Source organism: Callorhinus ursinus, unplaced genomic scaffold (genome assembly GCF_003265705.2).
Source record: "Callorhinus ursinus isolate GAN/ISIS: 27379988/994484 unplaced genomic scaffold, GSC_fseal_2.0 scaffold46, whole genome shotgun sequence".
Taxonomy (NCBI): domain Eukaryota; kingdom Metazoa; phylum Chordata; class Mammalia; order Carnivora; family Otariidae; genus Callorhinus; species Callorhinus ursinus.
The window spans coordinates 6,949,533-6,971,335 of NW_027397108.1; the positions used below are offsets into that span (position 1 = coordinate 6,949,533).

Below are 21,803 nucleotides of genomic sequence, written 5' to 3' on the forward strand. Positions count from 1 at the left end.
TTAGGCACAGCTAGAGAGTAACAACACTAATGAAATAATAGAACAATTAAAACATTATACCATAAGCCATGTGCATGTGTTCTCTCTCTTTCTCTCTCTCTCCCAAAATATCTTATTGTACTGCACTCACCCTTCTTCTTGAGATGAGATGAGATGATAAAATGCCTCCATGATGAGAGGGAGCGAGGGGGATGATGTAGGTATTTGATGTTAACATCAGGCTGCTTTTGACCTTCTAACACCATGTCAGAAGGAGGAGCATTTGATTCCCAACTGAGGTTGACCACGGATCACAGAAACCGTACAAATCAAAACCGTGGATAAGGGGGCATCACTTTCCAACTCTGTATACTCAATGACAGCACATTGGTAGCTCGAAATCGGCCACAGTAGGAATGTAGTTAAGCCACCGAGATTGACAAACACTACAAACCAGGAGAATCTGTTGTTAAGTGTTATAGATACGCCACTCTATGTAATTCATTATTTTAGAAAAACATTTCTAGAATCAACTAATTATCGCATAACTCTGATGTGCCAGGCACTTAATTAGTAGCTGGGAGATGAAGCTCTTAACAAGACAAGGTCCCTGACCTCATGGAGCTCAAATGGTCAGAGTTCAGATAGCCAGTAAACAAGAATATTACAGACTGTGATAAGTGCTGGGGGAACAAAGAACTGCATTGGTTATTTATTGCTGCATAACAGATTACCCCAAAACTTAATGACTTCACACAATAGGTATTTATTATCTCACAGTTTCTGTGTTCAGGAGCCTGGGCATGGCTCAGCTGTGTCGTCCACGTCATGGGCTCTCACAAAACCATAATCCGTGTGTCTGCCCCGAATTTGCAGTGTCATCAGAAGGTTTGCCTGGGAAGGATCCACTCCCAGGTGCGCTCAGTGGTGGGTGGCAGCATTCAGCGCGTTTGGACTGTTCCTGGAGGCCACGCTCAGTTTCTTGCTACACCTTAAAAAGACTCTCCAAAGGGCACCTGGGTGGCTCAGTTGGTTAAGCATCTGCCTTCAGCTCAGGTCATGATCTCGGGGTCCTGGGATCGAGTCCCACATCAGGCTCCCTGCTCAGAGTGGAGTCTGCTTCTCTGCTTCTCCCTCTCCTTCTGCCCCTCCACCTGCTTGTGCTCTCTCTTTCTCTCTCTAAAATAAATAAATAAAATCTTAAAAGAAAAAAAAAGGTACAGTGAACTCTCGTGCATGGCCCAACTGTGCAAAGTGTTCTCAGCTCCCCCATGGCCGCAGTGCAGGGAGTGTTTGGAACAAAAGCCAGGGGCCTGCTAGCTCTCGGATGCACAGTGGCCAGAGGCACTGTCTTTGGATTTTCCAACTCTACTTCCAGCCTCATTCCTGCTCATTTGCCCCTGGTCATCCTTCACTGCACTGAAGTTCCACGAAGGCAGGGAACCCTCAGGGAGCCCCTGTCTCTTTTGACAAAGAGACGGATTTTCACAGAAGTATGAGCTGGATTCCCTCTCCCTCAGAAGAACTTCAGAATGCACAACAACAAGAAAGTCCTATTGTTGACGGAGTCAAGCTCCACACCCAAGCTCAAAAGCCAAAAGTTTCACAAGGACATCAAACATGTGATGAAGGGAAAGATTTCTGAGATTCTTACTACCAATTAAAGTAAACTAAATTGGAAGAAAAAGAAAGTAGAGGTGGAAATGTCAAAATGGAGAAAAAGCTGGGGACCATGGGAAGAAATCCAGTCGGGACAAAGTGTGAAGAGACATGGGGACAGCGTTCAAGACAAGACCAGAGAACGACAGGGAGCTGTGTGGGTTAATGGCAAAACCTTTCTCCATGTAACATTTATTTGTCAATTTCCCCCCACAGCTACCATTATGCTTGTTAATTAGTGATAAACATTCCGTTAAATGCATCCTCGTATGGATGTCGCTGGAGCTGTGTAAAAACATCAAAGGTCCAATGATTGATTATGTGCCATATTTAATGACATGGCTTGATTCTTGTTTTTTCAAGATGAAATGTTTGGTTTTTAAATCAGTATGATCAGTGAACCTGGCCTGTGTCTGTGGAGATAGACCCAAGGCTTTCTCTTGTAGATATACCACCTTCCTTTTGTTTCTGGGCTATTACCGGCTAGCTGGTAGACATGCAGGAGACGATAGCAAATGCAGTACAAGCACATGACTACAAGATTCAAACCAAGAGAGCAGCTTGACTCTTGGTTTGTCCTACGGATCAAATAGCTTAAAATAAAATCAGAGCAGCCAATTTAATTTTCCCAGTTTTGACACAGTTCATTTCTTGGTCAGAATAAAATCCTCTCTCCTTGAGCTAGAGCTCCCCAAAGTATAAGCCGTTCCCTGAGAATAAATGACTCTGGTTTGGAAATGCCACTGATATGCTCAGACCACTGAGATATAATTTGGTTCCGGGAAACAGTAATATATCATCATTAACGGTAATGAAAGTAAATTGCCCACCTTGTTGGCTGTGTACTGGCTGGGTGGTGGAGTCAAAAGCATGGTCCTTGCCCTTGAAAACTTTGTCACCCACGTGGGGAGATGGTAAATGGGCATCCAAAATAAAACCAAACAGGAAACATAGCCTTCATATTAGTCAGGGTGGGCTGAACACTGTAATCGACTTCCCTTAAACCTAAAGAATGCTTTGTGTCTTGTCCGCATCGCAGTCTGAAGCAGGTGGGCGAAGTGGCTCTGCTCCACACAGTCATTTGGAGATCCACACTTCTTCCTTTCTGGGGAATGGAAAACACGGAGGATTATTTGGGAGGTTTAGGGGCCCTGGCCAGTATCATTTCTGCCCATATCCCATTGGCCAGAATCAGTCCCACGAGTTCACCTGACAGTCTTGCTCTATGCCTGGGAGTCAAAAAGAAATGGGATTTGGTGAATGAGTAACATGGCTTCACCCCAGGTCCCTTCGGGTGCAGGGGATGGAAACTGATTCTGGCTGGCTTCAGTGCCCAAAAGGCTTCCCCGAGCAAACCGTGGAGGGTGTTGCAGAACCGAGGCGAGAGTCGGAGTTGGGAGGCAGTACGGTCCCAGATCTCAGCCACACAGCTCCCGTCATTCTGCTTAGAGCAGCACCCTCAGCCTAATGCAGCCCGAAAGGCTCTTTCTATTGGAGTTGACCATACCCATGTCCCCAGTGAGCCCTGAACCAGTTGAGAGAAATAAACAGAAGAATCAGGTGAGATCCTCGTCCTGAGAGATAGCAGATTGGTCTTGAGTGGACAGTGGGGCTTCCAACCCTCTGTTCAGTTCACCCACCAAGCGACAGAATCGCTGGACAGCTGAGTGTCTCGGCCCCCAGAGGCAGGGCGTCTTCCTCGTGGGCAGAGAGAAGTACCAGGATAGGAAGTTTCCTCCCAAACCATTCAAGAAAGCAAAATCCCTCTCCTGGGCTTAGCAGTAATGTGTCGAGAGACAAGAATGTTTGCCCTGCCTTCTGTCTCCCCAGTGCCTGAGTCCACATTTCAGAAAACCCGATCGTCCCAGCTATGATCAAGGAGTTATGTGTGGTCAGTCAACTATGCGAGGGAGACAAACATGACACGGGGCCACTGGGACCTAGTTCTCTGCATCAGCGGTCCTTCCTGGAGAATGGGGCAGCTGTGGGATGCTTCAGAGTCTTCTCCGGCAAAGCCACCACTGCGTGGTACAGAAATGAGCACGTGTACGTGTACTTCAAGTGAGAGTGACCATGGGAGCTAGGGATTTACGGAAGACTTCCTGGAGAAGGCTCAGCTGGCGTGGGAAGTGGGTCAGAGGTGACTGGAAGCTATACCCAGCTGTGTAAGAACGAGGGGATCCAGGTGACATTCTCTCCAAGTCTTTTACCTTTCCAAGGAGGCTGCTTTTATTATCGGTTGTTTTATTTTTGTTACTGCTGTCATTGCAAAAGCAATACTGTGTATCACAGGAAAGAAATATTCCAAAATACTGATAAGCCAGGGGACTTGTTATCTTAAGAGTCGCTTTTAAGGAAGAAAACTTGGAAACACCTCCATGAGGGGCCATCCAGTCGGGAAGGGCTGAGTGAATGGTGGTGGGTCCAGCCCGTGGGCTCAAATACAGGGCTGAAAACGAACAGACAGACCTGTGAGCCCAGGGACGGCGGTAATAGGGCCGAACAACTTGCACAGCTGTGCGAACGGTATCACTTGTTTAAAGATGTGTGCATAGGAAGCGTGTGTGTGCGCGCACGCGCACGTGTAATGTGTGGGAAAAGGAAGGAGACAACGGACCACGAACGGTCATTGCCTCTCGGAGGTGGGGCTGGGAAAGGTGGACTGTCCTCACTTTCCACTCTAGAAGCAACCGTATTGTTTCTATTTTCCTTGCGATAACTGGGTATCTCTCCAAGAATAAAAACGTGTTAATAGTAGCCTTAAGTTTGCCAGAAAATTGAGACTTTGGGAACATCTCATCCCAAACCACACCACCTATCTCTTTAATTGTCTAATTGACTTCCGACGGGGTTAATCAATCTATTTCTCGTTGCAGTCATAAAGTTTTGTTTACTTCAAGAGACGGGAATTGGCCGGTTCCTTTTTAAAAATGTATTTATAAAATTCGTTCAGTTACAAGAGAGTTAAGCCAATGCGTCCTTTCTGTGAGCTATCCTAAGAATGTGTACCTGTCTCCACTTAGCCATGACTCCACTTTGGTACTATTATTCGTGACTATATGCCTGTGCTTGACCCTGAAACTTCCCTCTGCAACTTGAAGAAATGACCCTGTTTTCCCATCCCTGGATCCCCAGCCCCCAGCACAATATTTAGACTAGATGTTTAATAACTTCCAGTTAAATGGGTGTAAAAACTAACGAAGGAAAAAATTAGAAGAACCATCTCTGGTCCAAAAACAAAAATGTTTCTGTGGAAGGGAAAAGGAGAAAACCATGTATGCAGGAGATGATTAGAACTCTAGTGTGAAGAGCCTATTGTGATACCGTCGGATCATACAATAGCTCTCACACTTTCTTGCAGATAACCAGATAATTGATCGCAGTATTAGTCACAACTCCTTGTTGCTACTCATGGAACATTTAATTTAGATGTCTTAGGGAAAGGAGAAATTTATTAGCTCCTAGAACTCACAAAATATGAGGGGGAGATCCTGCCTTCAAGGATCACTATTAAATGTCTTGAATAAGGTTGAAAGAACTCCCTCTCTACCTCCGGTGGTTCTATGTTGTCTTCTCTCTCAGGCTGACTTTCTCTGTGTGCTTGCAAATGGCCACTACCAGCCCCAGATTTGCGTCCGACCACCTCCAAGTCCAATAGAAAGAGAACTCCTTCTACCTAAGGGTTCTAAAATAAGTATGTCCCGGAATTTTGAGTTTCAGTCCTGGGTGGTCTAACTTGGTTTACATGCTCATCGCCAGATCCTGGGAAGGGGAGACCCTGATTGCCCGGGCCTAAGCCACATGACCATCCCTCCATCATGGATAGAGTCAACGCTACCTGAAGGCCACCTGGGCTGAGAGTGAGGAAGGGGTGAGGCCCCCCAAAGAATGATGGCATGGGTCCAAGGGGAAGAGGGAGTGGACACTGGGAAAGCAGAACAGCACGTGTCCACTACAGTTGGTGCTTGAAGCTGTCCTGTGGGGTGTGTCCATAGGAACCTGCACTGCGTGTTGGGGCAGGGCGATGCTGGGAGGAATTCACAGCTGTGTTAGATAGCAATCCCACAACCACGCTCAGCCCCCAGTTTGCTTCATGGGGCAAGATGAGCTGTTCTTTAGGGAGAAGCCATGCCCGGGATCATACGCTAAATGTTCTAGCAGGACTGATAGGAAAACTGGTCAGATCTTCTAGGTTAACAGTACTGAAATAGGAATACAGACGACCCATTGAACAACAGCGGTTTTTGCTGGGTGGATTATACACAGATTTCTTTCAATAAACACAGCACAACACTATATATATACATATATATATATATATATTCTCTTCCTTATGATTTTCTTTTGTCTATCTTACTTTATTGTGAGAATATGGTATGTAATACATATAACATGCAAAATATGTGTTAATCGATTATTTATGTTATCAGTAAGGCTTCCAGTCAACAGTAGGCTATTAGTAGTGAGCTTTTTGGGGAGTCAAGTTATACATGGATTTTCAACCACATGGGGGTTGGGCGCCCCTAAGCCCCACATTGTTCAAGGGTCAACTGTAAAGAGCCTTAAAATGTTTATACTCTTGGACTGACTTCTTGGAATCTAGCATTCAAAAAATAGTCAAATTATATCGAAAGCTTCTTGAATACAGATGTTCATCGCAGTGTGATTTGAAATTGTCAAAAATTTTTAGAGACTAGAAATAACCTAAAGTCCTAATAAGAGAAGATGATGAAGTAAATTATAAATTATGCATATCATTATATTTTATGCAGCCCTTAAAATGATGTCGGGAATTGATATCGGTCAGTGACATTACATGGGGAAAGTGGCTATTGAGTTTGCCATGATCTCTTCGATATTGGAAAAGCTCATGTAATTTCTTATTTTTAATGATTCAATGCTTCCAAAATCATGTAATGTTTTATTAGAAAAGTAAAAATGTTATACTAGAAATTAGACCTGGCTAGTGGTTTTATTGTCCAGAGACACTCAGGAAAGACTTTGAAAATGGGCCCAATCTACTGGTTTCATATGGTCCAGCTGCAGAATTTATGGCAAGTAGTAAATCCAATCGAACTTGTGGGTGATGGTAAGTAGAAAGTCACTCAAATTAAGCTGATGATTTTCTAGCTTTAGCTTGAGAGTAGATGGAACTGAACCAGGCACAACCAGAATCACCTAGAGCTAGATTTGGTGTTAAATTCTGTTTGCACTCAGCAGTTAGACAATCATGTGACCTTCCATCCCAGCGGAGCTCATTTCACAATACATACGTGTATCCAGTCAGCGTAGGTACACCTTAAACATACACAATCTTATATGTCAACTATATTTCAATAAAGCTGGGGACTGGGAAACATTGTGAATAATCCTGTCCAAGGAGTGTCTCAGCATCCCAACTCCTCTCAAATCTAAGAGTTTAGAGCCTTCCAAACCGTATAACAGAGCTCCTACTCCTTAAGTTAGTAGCTCAGAAGCTCTTAGTTAAGAAACAACCAATTAAAGGTACCCTAGGGAGCCATACACCCTTTAAAAATACTGGGAAGTTTTAGGGACAGCATAGCATTGAGCTATTAAAATTTACCATGTAAACTCTTGGTTTTAGAAGGAAATTCTAGATCCTCACTGTGTTTTTGTTTTTGGCTCCCCATGGTAGTTCTTAATTGTTGGTTGGTATAAGCAATAGCCTTTGAAGCGGTCATACCAGCAGGACGATTTGCAACTGGTAGGACCTTTTATTTGTGTTACTGAAGGTGATTCAACTTGAACTCTGTGAGTGATTAAGAAAACACTCCAAAATGGTTTAAGCAAATAAGGAGAATTAATGCCATAATTAGCTGAAAATGGGAACCATATATGCGCCTTAATACACAGTTGGAAAGATTAAGTACAAAGTCCAGTACCCAATGCCTGGCTAGCAGGTTGTTCAGTAAATGTGAGTTCCCAGAGCTGCCATCTTTGTCCCCATCTCATCATCACACTTAACCTCCACTGTAGACCAGTTTCATGAGGTCACTGTGAAATGACATAAGTGGGTGTGGACGTCAAACGTGCATTGTATACCCTAAAGCCTGGAAATGAAACAGTCTGGAATGTCTCAAATGCCCTGTTAAATGAGGACAGAAAACAGATTCCGTCCCCACGACTGTATCCGGTCCATGAATCATGACAGTCTCGTATTGGAGAGAGTCCAACGACACAGTTATGGAGAACAGGTGCAGGCTCTGTGGGTGTGAGATGCCTGCCCTGACCGGGGAGGGGGTGGCGTGGCCCCCACGACCCCTGTATCCCAGGTGGCAGCCCAAACCTAAATGCCATCTTGTCTGCCGTGTTTTTGCTTTACAGACTCTGGAAAATCCCAAGTATGAATTGATCATCGAGGCTCAGGACATGGCTGGACTGGATGTCGGGTTAACAGGCACGGCCACAGCAACAATTATGATCGATGACAAAAACGATCACTCACCAAAATTCACCAGGAAAGAGGTAAACGGCCTCTGCCCACCAGCCCGGCTGTTCACAGCCATGATTGTTGATGGGTATTCATTCCATGTACTACAGCCCCTGTTGCTCCCGGTTTGCACATGAAAACCCACCTTGTGGGAGAGGGGGTGTTGTTTTGCTCTTGCGTACTTTTTCCTGTTTGTGTCTTTTGTGTGTACGTAAAGCTGAAAAGAGCGTTGTGAGAACAAAAGCACTGAATCTTGTTAAAGTCCATAAGAAAGTAACTTTTAATGCCAAAGTGCCATTTTCCTAGTTTTATCGGTGTTGTTTAGCACTGAGTTATGTGAGGCCTGTTGTGCTTTTAGCATGACAATAACTTTTTTTTCCAGCAAGCGCAGATTGAGACGGAACAGCAGCTAGAAGGTAAAGCAGATTTTCTTGGCAATAACAAGGTGGCCCAGGAGCTTATAAATTACAACCAAGTTAGCTTGTCCAGAAGAGCCATTATTTATTCTGGGCTCTTGTGCTTTTGTGATTATGGATCATGGTTGCTGGTCCCCATTTATTCCAATGGAGCAATGTTTGGGGATGGGCTGAGTACACAAAATTGCATTCCCCAGTTGCTACATTTGTATCCAAACCAGGGAGTTATTTGCACTTTGTATCTGATGGAAATATGATAATGCCCGTGGTTTCTTTGGGGGATCGGGGCCTGAGCCAAGGATTTGACACCCCTCTTACTGACCAAGAGCATAGAATCAGTAAAGATAGCCTGTGTCATTGGCTGAGACTTTGCTGTGCATCTGCCACCACCAACGGGGCTCTCCACCTGCGGTTCTTTGCCTCGTTTGACTGTGTGAGGTTGGTTTCATTAACCACCCTTTACCAGTAAGGGAGCTTATTTGCAGCTCCAAGAATCTGGGTGACTGGGATGACTGCTCCAAGGTCACGGGCAGAGTCAGTGACAGAAATGGGATGTGAACACGGTTCCCAGGGAGCCAGGCAACTAACTGCGGTATTATGCCTCCTTATCTGTGGTTCATGTTTTCCAGCCTCCCTGACATTCAGGGGAAAAAAAGGGCGCATATGTCTGGATTTGCATTTGCCCCACCCCCCTCTCCAGAGTCCCAGGGCTACTCCAGATGGTTCAGGAGAGGTGGGCCCTCTGGCTTCCCAGGGCCCTCTCCATCCCCGCAGCCGTGCGTGCGTGACACATTCAGGGTGGAAATCTCCCCCTCGCCCAGGAGGTCTTGGGCACTCAGGATTCCAACCTCCACATGGCAGAGGCCAAAGCAGCTGATATGACTTCATTCTTTTGCTTCCTATAACATGTTCCTGTGACTGCTAAAACAGATTGCTCACTATTCCCAAGTTGCCCAAACTGGTATTCCAAAAAACTGGTTCCATGGGTTACATCACTGTAGGGCAGGGGAAGACTTCACGGTCAACTAGATGTGGGGGACCCTGAGTTGAATAGAAAAAAAGATTTCTTTTACTGCAGCACTCCCAGGTACCTTTAAAATGCTTTGTTTCTCTAAGAGGGGTCGGAATAGTCTGTAGGGTTTTTCAGACTTATTTGGCCCTGGGAATAACGTTTCCTGGGCCACCTCGTCATGTCTCACTGAGCTGGTGTCCCATGTGGCTACTGGTTTACCTACAGAATTTCTATTTCCAATGCTTTTTCCAAAGCTATTTACAAAAAAGTACTAAAGGCATGTTTTCATATTCAATATAGATATAGTAATGAAAATAAAAATTAACCCCAATCTAAAAATAAGAAGACCCATCAGTGTTGCCAGGTGTCTGAGACTAATTAGTTACCTCAGTGCAGCCCTGAATTTAGCTCCTGTGACTCAGGAAACAAGAGGTATGTGCCTAGTCATGAACTAAATACCATGAGGGAGAGATTTGTGTTGTTGTTGTTAATACCACTGACTCCAAGGAAAAATTTAACGTAGATCTTAAGTAAAGAGTAAGAGACACTGAGTAGTGTCATGGAAAATATAGTCACCTGTGGATATCAGCAAAAGCACAGAACTTCTCTTCAAATGGACATTTGACAACAAGCTTTAGATTCCCACGGGGCAAAAGTGATGTCTCAACTCATACAGAGATATAGGAAATAAAATGAGAGGAATGGGTAACTAGCAAGTCCATGAAACTCTCCCTCTTGGGTATCAGATGTCCCAAAGTAGTCCTTGTCCAATGCTGGATAAAGGAAGTCCGCAGATTTCCTTAACATATTCCTGAAAGGCTGATTTCTTTGTTGTTGAAAAGGGATTTATACATTTTGGATGCCAGAATTGCCAGAGGTAGTATAACACAGAGGAGAAGAGATGGGCTCTGGAACCAGAACAGGATTCAGATCCCACCACGGATATGAGCGTGTTAACCCTTTATGTTCGAGTTTCTTCACCCGTTGAATGGGCTGACAATAAAGCCTACCTCACTAGGTTCTTGTGAATATGAAATGAGCCGGTGATGGAAAGCGTTTAGATAGTGCCGGTCACCGACCGTTCTCTAGCGTGTTGGTGATGAGAACAGTGGTAATAAGGAAGGCGCTGGTGAAGACAGTGGTGGGATGAAAGCAGTGACGAAGAAGATGGCGGTGAGCAAGATGGTGGTGGTGAGCAAGATGACGATATGATGATGATAATGTTTCTAAAATGTAAAAGGTCAACTGACATTCGTAATCCAGAGGGGCATGTCTTCCCGTGTTGAAAGGCTGCTGTTTTCCTCTAACGTGATCTATGAACCCGCTCATTTGAAATCAATGGTTTAGACCCTAGAGTTCAAGGGGAGAAGGAATTTCGAAGGACAGGTGGCAGAATCAGTAAAATACATCACTATGAACAAAAGCAAAACAGGCCAAGAGAAACCTGCTAAGGGGGGAAGGAGAAGTCCTGAGAAGAGCTCAGCCCAGTGCAGTGGTCTCTGGGATGTGGAAGAGGTGGGACAGTAGGCTATACAAGGAGCAGAGAAGAAACATGGCGCGTGTGATCTTGAAGCTGAAACAATGTTTAGAGGGGGAAGTCGAGGTTTCATCATTCCAGAATGGAAATGGTGGTCATTTGGGTTTGAGGATGTCTAGAAAAATTGTCCAAGGTGTTGTCTTATATAGGTTTCTATGTATGTTAAGACATTTCTTAGGAAGTTCACAGGAATATATGGTTGTTTTGTTGGTTGGTTTGTTTGAATTCTTTCTGACGTGATCGTCCTTCTGTAGAGATATTAGTTTTCTTATCTGTTTGAAAGAGAAGTTGTGTGCGGCCACAAATTAAGAGCAACTGGAAATAACACTGTGTTAAAGGAGGTAGAGGTATGGTTTCTTTCACATGAGAATGTGTAGGTAGATAGTCCCAGGCCAATGTGCTGACACCATGACATCACCATGTCCCTGATTCCTCTTATCTTTCTTCTCCACCTTCTCCAAGCCTGCCTTAGAGTACAGTAGGGTCACTGCAGCACTAGCCATTGTGTCCACATCACAGGAAGAAAGGATCAGGAAATGAGAAGGGCAAAGAAGGGCCTGGCCCCTACGTAAATGTCATTTGAAGAGCTTCCCCAGAAAGCCACATCTCCTTAGCCTCCCTTATCTGTAAGGGAGCGTGAGAAATAATTCCATCTTGAGTTGGCATGTTGCCGCCCTGACTATACAGGGGTGGTTCCTGAGGAAGGAGATATTTTAAAGGTTATTTTTAAAAGTAAATTCTGAGCACAAAGTCAGCTCATCTGTGTGTTCCATTGTATTTGTTTCCATGGACTATAAGCTTGCTGAGAGGCAAGGCCACATCTCTCTTATTCTTAAGAGGTCACGGTCCGAGTAGGCACTCAATAATTCAGTATTTGCTGAATGCTTCCTGAAGATCATCTTAACATTAGAACTGTGTCACTGGGTAGAATGAGCCCTGGACATACTTAAAATTGATACATGAATTCAATTTTTGTCTTTTGACTTTTGCAAATATTTGGGTTAGAAGCTTTTGTCTCCCTGTGGACAGTCCTCTTTGAGTTTTCCTCATAGTTTTTACACAAAGATTCTGCTAAATGTTAGTTTCAGACATTGAGTTTTTCTTCATTTTTCCAATCAATTAATTTTCAGGTTTTACCTTAATATGGCAATTGGTGATTTAAACTTAATAACTTAGGATTTTTTTTTTTAGCTATTTGATGAATTCTAAGGTAAATGTTGCCATGTTTTGAGCTATCACATTACAACATCTGTAATAAAACTGTCATACAACTTAAAAGGTCCTGTCCTCCAGCCGGCAGATGAGAGATGGGTAAACACCGTGGTTTTCATAGAGGGGTGAAGGTAAATGGCATGAAAAGGAAGCCAGCGAGCTGAACCTGAGCCACGGGCAAATGCTCGCATTGGGTTATCAAGTGGGTGTGGAGGGTTGGGCTCCAAATCCTAAAAACCGGTGTTGGGTCTTCAAGAAACCTTGATGCCTTGGGAATCTTATTTTCCTTTGGACTATTAGCTGTTACAATAAAATATTTAATAGTTAACTGCCTAATTCACCCTGTAATGCCTTCACTCTTACACGTTTGATGGCAAACTCTGTGGTCTCATCTTTATATAATAACTATGAAATATCACTTCTATAGAAAGAGAACAAAAAGCCTAGTCTTTCCCCTGGTAGGGTTGATAGGAACTTGCTCTGTATGACTGAGATTTTAGAAACATGTTTTTTCACCTTCACGACACATTTCATAGTTGGAAAACATATAAATTTTGAGAAGTGTTAAATTTGAGAAAATATCAAGTTTCTCATTCAAGTGTGTATACATACACACACACACACACACAATTATATACAATATACACAAATAGTAATTGTACAATTTCAAATGCTTTTGTGTAAATTGATGACCCTTGTTAACCATGTCATCCATGGGGGTCATCTATGCCCTTGTTTTGAGGCATGTTAAGAGTTTTATATTACCTTTATTGATGTTGACATGGCAGGTTAACTTGCAAGAAATTTAAGTCTTTACCAATGTGTTCATCATGATTCACTCCTCTTCGTTTACTGGTTTATCAGGCAATCAAGGAGCTATTTTATTTCTTGTTTTAGAAATTTACTTTTTCCTCTTAATGAACAATCTGATGCAGAATGATGTCAGGATAACATCTATTTATTTCATTCCTTAACTTTGCCACTTCTGCTTCACATTCCATTAAGTATTTTTCATAACTTTTTAAAGATATAATTCACATACCATAAAGTTCACCCTTTTAAAATGTAAAATCATTGGCTTTTAGTAGACTCACAAAGTTGTGCGGCCATCACCGCTAATTCCAGAACATTCCATCACTCCAAAGAAACCCCATGCCCACAGCAATCACTCCCCATCCCCATTTCCCCACAACCCCTAGCAACTACTAATCTTCCCTGTATTTCTATGGACTTGCTTATACTGGGCATTTCATATAAATGGAGTCAGGCAGTATGTGGCCTTTTGTGATCTGCTTCTTTCACTTCTGTGTTCAAGCTTCCTCCACCTTGTAGCATGTATCAGAACTCCGTTCCTTTTTATGGCCGAGTAATACTCTATTCTATGGATTTACAACATTTTGTTTATCCATTCATCCATCGATGGATATTTGGGCTCTTTCAGTTTTTTTTTGGCTGTTGTGAATAATGCTGTGATGAACATTCGTGTATAATCCACTAACTTTTATCTGAATTTTCTCTCAATTCCCTAATAGTCAGAAAGAAAAGGAAGTGACCTACAATATTGCTCCAAATTAGGAGTTCATAATTGCTTACTTATTTTATCAAAACATTCCAAAATGTCTTTCTAAATTGCAATTAATATGGCTAACTCAAGTTTTATGGCCTTTCTCTAAATAAGCATGTAACTCTCATACAAAAAAAGTACACAAATATTGAGTGATTCTATGATTCATAAGTCAAACGCAAAACCCAGATCAAGAAACAGAACCTGATCAGCAGCTCAGGAACTTCCCAAAATCCCTCTCACTGACCACTGCCTAAATGTATATTGCTTAATTCCACATACTTAGGATTTATTAACATCTAGTTTAAGTCCACTGTGGTTGGAGATCATACTGATAATGGTTATAGTCCTTTGTTATTTATTGAAACTTGTTTTACAACCCAGAATATGATCAGTTTTGATAAATAGCCCGAGTGCCATGAAAACAATGTGAAATCTATAGTTTTTTAATATTTTTGTTCAAATCCTTTACATATTTTGTCTGTTAATCTTTTCTATCAGTTACTGAAAGAATGGATATGATATCCTATCATTATAGATATGTCTATTTCTCCTGTTAGTTGTATCTAATTTTTCTTTGAATATTTGAAGCTGTGTTATTAAGTGCTTACAAAATTGTCATATCTCCATGATGTTTTGATCTTTTATTATTACAAAATTTACTCTCTACCTCTGGAAATGCTTTTTGCTTTGACATTTACCTCATCTGGTATTAGAATAACTACCGTAGCTTTCTTAAGGTTAGTGTTATCATACTGTATTTTTTCCATCCTTTCTTCTCTCAAGTTCCCTGTAATCTTATGTTAAAGTGCATTTCTTATAGGCAATGTATATTTGGGTTTTTATTTGTCAGTTCCAATTTTACTTGGATTATTTTGTCCATTTACATGTAATGCCAAAAACATATATGTGAGTTTAAGTCTACCGATCCTAGTGTTTGTTTCCTATCTGAGCACCTTCATATAGTTCCTTTTCTCTCATTTCTGACCTTTCTTAAATAATCCAGTATTTTTATCATTTTATATTCTGCTATAACTTATTTATTATACTTCATTTTCATATTCTCGTACTAGTTTCTGAGAAATTGAAATGTACATCCTTGACTTACAGAATCTAATATAAATTTGCATTTTTACCACTTCTTGCATTCGTCAAGGACCTTAGAACACCCGAACTCCTTTTGTCCCACTCCTGTCTTTTGAGATGTTGTTGTCATGTTTTAATTCTACAAATATTTTACATTTTACAAAAATATTACTTTATTGAACAAGCATCCATTTATTCACCCTTTGTATTATCACTTACCCCTTCATGTTTCAGTGCTTCCATATGGGTTAATTTTCCTCTGATAAAAGAATTATTTTTTTATTTTAAAAATAGTGCAAGTCTGTTGGGGACAAACTCTCTCATTTATCATTAGCATCTTTTTTACCTGAATTTTTTATGTAATTTTCGCTGGATGCAGAATCTCAGTTGATAATTATTTTTTTATGACACTTTAAAGGTGCTGTCTCATTGACTTCTGACATCAGCTAATGTTTTGAGTCAGCTGTCAGTATTACTTTCTTCTCCATTGACAGAAATGTGGCTCTTGCTTCTGGCTGCTTTTAATAGCATGTCCTTGCCTTACTTTTCAACAGTTTTACCATGGCCTGCTGAGGTATGGTTTAATTTGTTTTTGTCATATTTGTTCCCTAAGCATTTTACTTCATAACATAACTTTTCAACTATTTCTTGACCCATTTTCTCTCCCTTTCCTTAGACTCTAATTGCATATATATATATATATATATATATATATATATATATAGAGAGAGAGAGAGAGAGAGAGAGAGAGAGAGAGACTGTCTATGCTTCTGTTGACTTGTTTCCCAGTTCACCAATTCTCTCTTCTGCTTTGTCCAATCTATTATACCCATCTATAAGTTCTTAATTCCACTTTTTGTACTTTAAATATAATTTCCATGAACTTATTTTATAGATTAAAATTCTCTGCTGCAATTTTCCATTTTACCTATTTTTTAAACGTTTTACTCAGAGTTACTTTAAATTCAATGTCTGATAACTCCAGTATCTAGATCACCTCTAGGTCTATTTCTATTTTCAGTATTTTTCACTTCTTTTTTGGTCGTGTGTTATGGTCCCTTGGCCTGCCTATAACTTTGTTTAAATTTAGTCATGAATAACACATGTGAAATTTTTTTAAAGGGAATTTGGGACTCTGGCTGATGTTATATTTCTCCAGAAAGGATTTACTTTTACCTCCTGAAACCAAGACGTGTAGAAAAAGATGACTTTAAATAAAGTCTAGGATCCAGTTGATTTATGGTTGAGTTTCAGTCTTTTCAGGGGGCTAATCTACTTCCTGGTTTCCCTTAGTCCTCAGGTGCAGCGTTTCTGGGGTCCTCACCAAAGGTCTGGTATGTTTACGAGGTCTCTTCTACTTCAGAGACCCTGAATTTCAGTTGTCTCCTCAGCCCCCACAAGATGGCCGAAAGCGCTGCCCAACTTCATGGCCTCCTAGCCAGTGCTTCCTGCTCAGACCCTTAGCCTCTTGTCCCACTGCCACTACAATTTAGAAAATACCTTAAGGGTAAAAGTCCAATAGGATATTGGCCTCAGCGAGCTTCCCTCTCTGCACGATCCTGGATTCCCAAGTTCTGGCTGCCTTGGTAGTCCCTGGTAGTGCTTCCGAATAGGTGGGAGTCTTTGTGTTAAATACATACTCTCAAGTTATTCTAAATTTGAGGGTCAGTCTAGAAGTTTGCCCCAATTACCATCAACAAAGAAAAAAAAATCTAGATCAGCTTTTTAATCTGGAGCATCAGGGAAAAGCAATAGAGGTGAATATGGAATTCACTGTGGCACAAAGCAGCCTCATATCATCATTAAAAATATGGCTTAAAGAACAATGATGAAACAGTTTGTCAGTGCCCACACCTTCTCTTACTATTGGCTTTAAAATCAACTTGTGTCAGTGAAAAGTTTAAAAAACGTTTGGGTCTCCTCCTTGATATTGGTAACCAAGAAGTGACTCCAACTATAAGAGAATTGAGCTGCATAATCGGTGGCAAGCTTCCCTTTCTGAGCCCCGCAGTCTTGAATTGACATGAATACCTGGAGTTTCTTTAACTCTTGGATCTTCATTTGTTTTTGGTTGTTTGGTGGTTAGGAAATACTTTTTTGTGCCTTCTTTTACCAAAAGTCCATTTAAAGTGAATAGATTTATCCACCACCCCCCCAGGGGTCCATGCAATATAGTTGAGTGCTTTAAATGAAACTCTCCTCCCCTAAGAGTTTACTTCCCTTAGGAGAGCCCTTTAAATTCAGGCATGCCTGTGTCAAAACATTGACCACGTAATTACACATTCTGCTTGCTCAATAGAGATTAATCCAGAAAGCCAGTCACATATTGCTTAGAAGATCAAACCCATTTCAATTATCCGACTCAAGTAAGTTTTTTGGAGGGTGGAGTCCGAGACATTTTAACAACCAGATAAATCTTTAAAGATGATTAAATCTTATTCCAAATAGTCCATCCTCCCTCTTCCCATGAAACTTTTTTTTATAGCTGTCATGGTGAAATATAGGAGACTTGTTTCCATGATACTGTGAAATCACCTATCTGACAGTTTTCTAAGTGTCTGAAATTTTAAATAAAACCAAACGTACACTATTGGGAGTTTTATCCCATGCTTTGTGCAGTGATGGGGGGAAATCCCAATACACAAAGAAATAGAATATTTGGAGAGAAGAGAACAGAGTAATTTCAGTGCACAGGTACCACTGATTTCCAACTACACAAACAGTAACATCACTTCTGATTACATCAGTCCCTGGTCCATCTTTGTCTGGGCCAACACCTTGCCCAAGGACTCCAGGAGCCATCTACTGCGAATTGCATTCCCAGCTTCCCATCACATAATTAACGAGGGGTTAGCTGCAAAACAGCCAATACCCACATCCCCCATTTATCTTCACTTAGAAAGGGTGAGTTCATTGCTTTCTTCTCCTGCACCAAGGTCATAGAAAAACATGAAATCATCAACTAAATCTCCTAGTGTTCAAATTTCAGAAGTACTTGAAACAGCAGGTCTACAGCTGGATTTCTTGACTAAAAGAGAGTGAAGGGAAGCATTTGTACAAATATAAGCATGCTCTATAAATAGAAGCCATCATCCAAACAGGATTCTTCTAGCTAAGGAAAAGAGTGGTGTGTGCTTTCCTGAATTTAATTGTTCATAGACAGCAGGGTGAGAAATCTTGCGCTGTTGAAAATGCCTATGCCAATTAGAAACTGTGTGTATGATATCAAAACATCTGGATTTTTTTAAGTGAAAAAATGTAATCTGCCCTATGGCTGGTTCTTCAAGCCTCTTGTAGAGGTAGACCAGACAGCCAGATGATTTATCACATTAATCACTCTCTTATAATTATATTCATGATGTGTTGATCCCCACCATCCCTGTGTGAACCTCTATGCAAATTCCGTACTTCTGCTAGCCCTCTGGTTATGCTCTGAGGGTCAGTAGCAACTCAGTGGCAATAAAAGCAATTTTTTACTACACCTGGCAGAGTCTCACCACTGGGCCACTCCATAGCACAGTGGCCTCTGAAGACTTCATCCATCTACTTCTATCAAATACAATATCTCACACTAAGAGCAACAACCGCAAAGCTATCATATACTTTTTTTAACTCTAAGAATATAACATTAGTACACCTCCATATGCAGCTTGCAGAACTTACCTGTTCAAAAATAGGAAGCCAAGGGCAACCAAAATGGCACATGTTGGAGAACAAAGTGTCCAAGACCCCACTACACCTGGAAACTGTTCTGTACTGAACAATGTTAGAAATAAGATCATTGGGTCTTTTGCGTGGATGGTTTTAAATATCGTCTGCCTGGTCACAGCCTATTTTCATCTCAGGCCACACCGAAGCCCTATTTATTCCCCCAAAATGCTAAGCTGTGGCATGTCTCAGCGCCACTGTGCATTCTGTTCCCTTCTCCATAGAATGCCTTTTTCTTCTTTTGTATCTGGAAAAATCCAGTTTATCCTGCAATGCCCAAATTATAAATCCCCCAGGAAGGTTGTTGCGTCATCCTCCTTGTTCCTACACACACGTGGCATCTCCCAGCACGGTATTATCATGTCACTGATTGCATGTACACATACAGTGTCTCCCTAATACCATGTAAATGCTTTGGTATTTTGGGGCACATCCTTTCCAAGGTCCAAGCACAGGGGTGACATCAAATGTTTAATCAGAGATGAATTTATGATTCATGCAGCAGATACTTACTACAGTCTGTTGTCTCTCAGCTTCTAATACACTATTAAGTATTATTCTATTCCATATTACATATAGTGTTACATGTATACTATTATACATTGTCAGGTAATATTCTATTATGCATTCTAATAGGTGCATATCCTATATGTACATATTTTATTCTAACATGTAATGTGTGATATTGATCTTCTACTGTGCCATACAGTTAGATTATTTACTGGCTTATTGTCATTCTCCCCAAATGAGAATGTAAACTCCACAAGAAGGGACACTGGTCTCCTTCATTCTCTGTTTGGCCCCAGCACCCAGCCTGACATGTAGCATATGACCAAGTAAGAGGTGAATGAGTGGATAAATTAGAAATGTTTGACAGCAAGCAAAAGAGGCCATCGAAAAATTGAAGTGTCATGCGGTTGAGGGGACTTGTGAAAGAACCTTGTCCGACCCACTGGTTTTCGAGATAAGGGATGCCGCTCAAGGCAGATAGCAGATCCCAGGCCAGTCTTGCTGCAGCAAAATGCTGCTACCAATGAAGGAAATCAAGGCCCTATGGTGACATGAAAGTCACGAGGAATCCTGAGGTTTATCACTTCTACTGTGGTTCATTGAGAGCCAAGAGGGCTGGAGTTCAATTCCCTCCCGAAGTGAGTAAACGAATGTACATAGACTGCAGGGAGCCCTAAATGTAATTCTTTACCAGTCACGGAGAGAGAGAAGAGGGAGAGAGAGGGGAGAATGTTGTTAAATAATGCATAAAGGAATCACTGGAGTGGGGACAGGCTCACCTTATGCTGTGAACTTAAAAACAAGGAGAGGGAATATCCCACAGCTCCAGAGTTCTGTATGGGCTTATTTTTCTAAGTGTGATTAGACAAAATAACCCAGAATTGATTTTAGTGTATTCACGTCCTTCCAAACTAAAATCTATTTCACTTACAGACTGAATATCTATTTTCCCACTACTGGCAGCGTTTTCTTCTGCTATTGGCCTGCCCAGATCTAAGAAGATAGTGATGGACGAGCAGTATCTTCTCAATGTACCTACGCTCCTATATCACACACCATAACATTATGCTGTTGCTTTTCGAAGTGAATTCATTCATTCATTCATTCATTCATTCATTCGTTCGTTCATTCACCAGCCCATCCATCAGACATGGATTCCATGCCTCCTCTTTGCCCGGCACCGTGTTAAGCTGGGATACAGGGCAGTGAGCACAACACAGCCCCTGACCTCATGAGGTTACAGTCTAGAGTGGGGACAACCAGCCAGAAAATAGCTTTGGATGGCCCCTAGTGACAAGATGGAATGCGGTGAAATCACCACAGGTGGGGACGATGTGGGCACCTGCAATGACATGCACGGAGGTCTCCTCTGAGGAGGTGACACTTACGATCATCGCGTTAGTGTCTTGGGGCCGCTGTCACAAAGTACCACACACTGTGTGGCTTGAACAACAGACCTTTATTCTCTGACAGTCCTGGAAGCCAGAAGTCCAAGACCAAAGTGCGTCAGGGTGGTCCTTCTGAGGGAGAGTCTGTTCATGCCAGTCTCTTAGCTTCCAGTGGTTTGCCAGCAGTCTGCGGTGGTCAGGCTCATAGATCCATCGCCTGGTCTCTGCCCTCACCTGCGCCCGGCCTTCTTCCCATGTGCATGTCCGGCTCCACAAACTCTCTGTCACCTGCTTGCCTGGACGATCCAGCGAAGAGGCTGTCGTTGTCACCCTTGTGCTGATGAGAAAGCTAAGGCTAAGCAAGGTGATCACTTCTCAAAGTCACAGGGGATCTAGATGTTGAGATTCCAAACTTCGCATCTCCTTTTTCCTTGCAAATTCAAAGAGATGTCTTTCTTTGATGGAGCAAGCCTCTCATCAGGAACAGCCAGTGTGTAATGAGTTCTTCTCAAAGGCAAGACTGATCATTCCATCAGAAGTTCTGTCTGTCCAACCCTCCCTGGACCTGCTCTTTCATCCTCTGTCATTAAATAAGCATCCAGAAGCCAATGCACACAACCTGGAAGCATTTGCTTTGTACCAGGCAGGGTCTGAGAGCTTTATGTACGCTCCCCCGTTCACTCCTTCTGCCAGCCAGGAGAGGGGTACTATTACTGTCACGCCCATCTCATGGGTGTGGAGACTGAGGCTCACAGAGCTAGAGAACGTGCCCAGAGTCTACGTCCCGTGCTCTCCACCCCACACTTTCTGTGCCGTGAAAGAGGTAACAGCCCACCACTCACTGCCGGGAGACCCCATCCTCAGAGCATTTCTGCCTGATTCTGCCCAGCGGTGACATCTCTGTTCCATGGTCCTGACCTTTGGGTCAGCTCTCCAGGGTGCCTTGCCAGGGCTGTTCTTCAGAGAGCATCCATCCGGTTTTTCTCATTGCACGTGTGCCCCCAGGGGTTACCGAAGAAGCGGGCATAGAACCTCCAGGCTCAGCTCAGCTTGAATATTTTGAACCTCACCTCAATGCCTACCCCCCTCCTGTTCCTCACCTGCCTCTCCATTCAAATCAGGGTAGTGTTTTGTGCAAGCCCTGGGTCTAACTATGGCACACACACAGAAGACTTCTCTCCTGGACTCATCAGGATGAGTCTAAGAGACTCCCTCCTGCTCTACGGTTTCTTCAAATTAAAAAAAGAGGGGAGAGGTTTTCTCATAGCCAGAGAATGTGAT

At 42.3% G+C, this 21,803-nt stretch overlaps 1 protein-coding gene across 3 annotated transcripts in view; it reads left to right on the forward strand.

The window, feature by feature from the left end:
* The window catches only part of CDH13 (cadherin 13), a 1,106,386-nt gene that overhangs the window by 955,930 nt on the left and 128,653 nt on the right, over window positions 1-21,803 (forward strand). For 2 of the 3 annotated variants that reach the window (XM_073882334.1, XM_025860409.2), the window contains exon 8: window positions 7,984-8,124. The exons of the other annotated variant lie outside the window; for it this stretch is intronic. In XM_073882334.1, coding sequence (XP_073738435.1) covers window positions 7,984-8,124 — 141 coding nt within the window. The remainder of the gene's footprint in view (window positions 1-7,983; window positions 8,125-21,803) is intronic. 3 annotated transcript variants of the gene reach the window in all.